We start from the raw sequence: 4,156 nt of genomic DNA on the forward strand, positions 1-4,156 counted from the left end.
TAGAGGGCGATAATGAGTCTTTTCGGGTAAAATAATACGGTGTATATCTATGAACACTAGGATTAAACATAGATTCCGAATGGTGATGAGCTATTGGACGAAATACGCTAGTAAGGTGAGCAGAACCGGAAACTGTGTCAGGACTGGCAAGTGACGTCATCATTCCTAGATGTCCAAACCCACCAGAGTGATTTGTTGCCCACTGGGACCATATCTGAGAAGGGAGTCCCATAAGAGAGGAATGAACACTTGGAGGATTGAAGGAATAAATATTTGGCAAATAGCTCGGGTTAGTGGATATAATATTGTACAATTCATTGGGTGTGAGAGTAGCTGGAAGTCCAGGCGGTTTCCACACAATTGAAGGTCTGGGGGATAAGCCTAACAAAGCCGCTTTGTCTCGGAGTAGCACACCCTCGGGATCCAAATCGAGATATGAGCGAAGATGTGAGTGAGAGCTATCTGATATCATAGACTCCATGGTCTCCCTGGGTCAAAAAAAGAAAAAAAAGCATTAACCACGGAGTTAATGATAGAGACAACGTTAAACAAACAGAAGAAACGTACATGTTTTCATGCCACTAAAACACGATATCCAATTATAAGGAAAACACTTTGGGGGATTTGATATTAATAACAAACAGAATACAAGTTATTCAATTAACGATTTGTTCGTGTAATTAAACTTAAGCCTAAGTTATTCACTTGAATTGGTTCGCCTAAATATAAACTTAAAAGCAGAACCGCAAAGAATAATAACAATTATTACATATTATCTTTAATATAATTTCTTATTCTATTTGTGGTGTTTGTAGCGAACTTATTTACATAAGACTTTAAGAATATATTATTCAGCAAACAAAACGTTTAAGACACTAAAAATAAATATGAAGCCCAATCTAGTCTAGTTTTCCAATATGTCTTTATCAAGGGTTGCTGAAGAGGGATGATAAGTGGTAAGCCGAATGATAGATTGGGCTTCACATTTATTTTTAGCATCATTTTTTACGTTCCGATTGTCGGATAGTTTTATTGTTAGACCCTGAATTTATTTCTCTAAACACACACATTTAATATGGATTAGAACAGATGACGACTCTACTACGTTTGTAAATATAAAGTAGGCTTAACTCACGTTTGTAGGCTTAGCTAACGTTTAGTTTATTAAAGTACTCACGTTTCCGTGACAAATTCATAAGTATGTCAATAACATTTGTTAGGTACACAGCAAACGCCTACCACGTGGTTACTCTTCAAACGCAATATTTTAAACTCTTAATTACATTGGTGAGGATATTTTAAAACTAATACGAATATCTAATAGAAATAATAGCAGTAACTAGTCAAAAACTGAAAGCACGTAAGGCTTACCAGTTGCCACTTACAGAACAATGAATATTTTTCGAAGATATCCCTTAAAAAAAAGAAGAAGAAGAAAAAAAAAGAAATACTCCAAACGTCCCTTCGTTAAAAACAAAACGTGTATATTGCTTGTGTAATCTATATTGTCAGGACATTTACGCCAGTGAGGTCAACATAATCAGAAAATGAGTCAAGATTAGCGACGTTAACATCCAAAACCACTAAGGGTTTATCTAAGTCACGGACCCGAATTATAAACTAGATGAAACTGTTGTTTGAAAATGAGCTACGTTTCATTAGTTTATCAAGGAGGGAAAAAACCAAGATAAAACTGGCCATATAAGTGACTAGCCGACAGCTGATCCAAACTCTTCGTATGCCCAATTCATAACTTATCACGTAAGGATAATACCATTCAAAGAAAACTCGGGATAACACCTGCGCAGTGTTGCATTCAGATGAGCCAAGAGAGAGAGAGAGAGAAAAACAACACAAACATCGTAGTCTGAAGGCCAACTTAAGACGTAACAGCCACAGTGGAAGATTCACATACAGACATGTGGGTTGAATTTTAGATGCATACGGGTCTTAACGAGAGTTTGAACAAATATTCATGCCCCTCTCCCCCAGTGGCTCGGCGGTAAATCTGTGGGCTTATAATGCTAAAATTCTGGTTTCGATTCAATACTCGTGGTTGGCACAGCACTAATGGCCCATTGTTTAGCTTTTTGTTTAACTTCAAACAAACAAAAATTCCTGTCAATCTTTAGGTTTACTTACTTCAGATGAGAGGAAATGACTTCACACCATCCAGCATAACATATACAACGACCAACCAGGAAGTGACGTTTGTAGAAGTTTCAACTTTCACCATTTTAGCTAGATCGATTACATACACATGTTTAAAGATGAAAAAGCTAATAATAATAGGTAAATTGATATGTTAGCGGGGGAGGGCGGTGAGAGGGATAATTCACCCGTTATTTTGCATTGAACATTTTTCCAACTGACTCTAATATTGAGATTTTGTTTCAAATGGAACACGTGGATTCTCGTGAATTAAAGTGATACATTATGAGTAACGATTGTGAGAATTTAATATGTTTAACCGAAACAAAGATACAGCACGCTTTTCTTAAGCCCGGCATACACATACAATATGTTACCTGAAATTTTCGTGCTACTTATGGCAGCCATTTTGTGATAAGAAATGTTTTTGTCACGTGATCTGGCATTCTTACCCGATTGGTTGTAAGTAAAAAGTTCTTGAAACATGTTAAGAAATACTAGAAACTTTTCATTATACCAGGTGTCGATTTAATTCCTACTATATGCTGGGCTTTAGAAAATTTCCTTTAGGTCTGTTCTTACTTTTTGTCTTTGTTGCTCGTTTTAAATTGGCGTACACTCTTTAATTTTTCACGAAGTTTTAAAGTAAATGATTATTTACGTTTCTGTTAATACGGTCAAAACTCGGAATAGGCACCATTTGACTGTTACCTATAAAATAATGTTGATTATAAACGTTTATACGCAAACAACAAATACAAACTTCCTTACTCGATGGTATCTATCAGAATTACTTGAACTTCACATTGCTTACAGTCTGAGAAACTTCGTTCCTTAGGAGATAACTGGTATTCGATTAGCTTCTATAAACTTGTTCAATGTAGACACACAGCCCTGACCTAAATATTATTAGGCTTAATCATTAACGACATTTTTAAATCTCAAAGTAGTTTAAACAGGTTTTACGCCCCTTCTGTAAAATGATCACCATTTTTCTTAGTTTTCTTAAACTCTCTTTACGGGCTATATATCCACTATATAACCATGAAACTACACATACTGTAATGTTGCAATTGTGTATATTCACGGAATTTGGTAATCTTTAAGTAATCATTATAAGTCGTTTGTAAAAGAAAAATCAGATTATTTGATTGAGTGTTTTACCAAGGGTTGCCTGTGAACTTATGGAGTCAGAATCTGAATAGTTTGAATGGAAGGTGATTTTTATTTTCAAACTAAAAATACCTTTTTTCATTTAACAGTTTTCGGGTTTTACTTTCACAACCTCTAGAACATCCTAAATCCCCGTCGTTCCAAACATGCTCACCCTTTCAGCCGTGGGGGCGTTATAATGTGACGGTTAATCCCACAGTTCGTCGGTAAAAGAGTAGCCCAAGAGTTGGCGGTAGGTTGTGATGACTAGTTGCCTTGTTTATAGTCTTTCACTGCTAAATTAGGGATGACTAGCGCAGATAGCCCACGTGTAGCTTTGCGCGAAATTCAAACCAAACCATATTAATAGCTATAAGAGTGAATATTTTCGAGTTTAAATTCAATCAAATTAAGAATATTCATATTATATATTCAGGACAAAAATAAGCCAATAAGTCAACGACTCACAGAATGTACTTAAGTCCGATTATTCAGTTTCATTGTTTCTATTAGAACCTGCAAGGCAGTCAACAGCAAAGGTGAAGTCACAAGGAAAGGTCAAAATCAACCAAATACGGATGTACCCTCGGACCTTTTATCATGTTGTAATAAATGTGTCACCTTGATAGTTCAAGGTTATAAAGTCACGAGATATAAATTTCCGAACATTAGCTCCCTGTTTAGGTCGAAACTAAAAAACAACCAGGTAATGAGAGTAGCTAATTAGGTGTTTACTTATAAGGTTTTGAATGTATTATTTCCACCCCCCACTTATGTTTCGGTTACCCCGATTTATGTTATACTCTAAAGTCCCAAAGTTAAAAGTACTAAACCTAATATACGCGCGCACCCC

General features: G+C 35.9%; 1 protein-coding gene across 1 annotated transcript in view; it reads right to left on the reverse strand.

Moving 5' to 3' along the window:
* Nucleotides 1-4: 4 nt before the first annotated feature.
* LOC106461880 overlaps nucleotides 5-4,156 on the reverse strand; it is a gene marked incomplete at its 3' end in the record, with an annotated part of 25,761 nt that continues 21,609 nt past the window's right edge. The window contains exon 3 of the mRNA XM_022388958.1: nucleotides 5-488. Within this exon, the coding sequence (XP_022244666.1) occupies nucleotides 5-488 (484 nt within the window). The remainder of the gene's footprint in view (nucleotides 489-4,156) is intronic.

The sequence above is a fragment of the Limulus polyphemus genome, unplaced genomic scaffold (genome assembly GCF_000517525.1).
Source record: "Limulus polyphemus unplaced genomic scaffold, Limulus_polyphemus-2.1.2 Scaffold1051, whole genome shotgun sequence".
Taxonomy (NCBI): domain Eukaryota; kingdom Metazoa; phylum Arthropoda; class Merostomata; order Xiphosura; family Limulidae; genus Limulus; species Limulus polyphemus.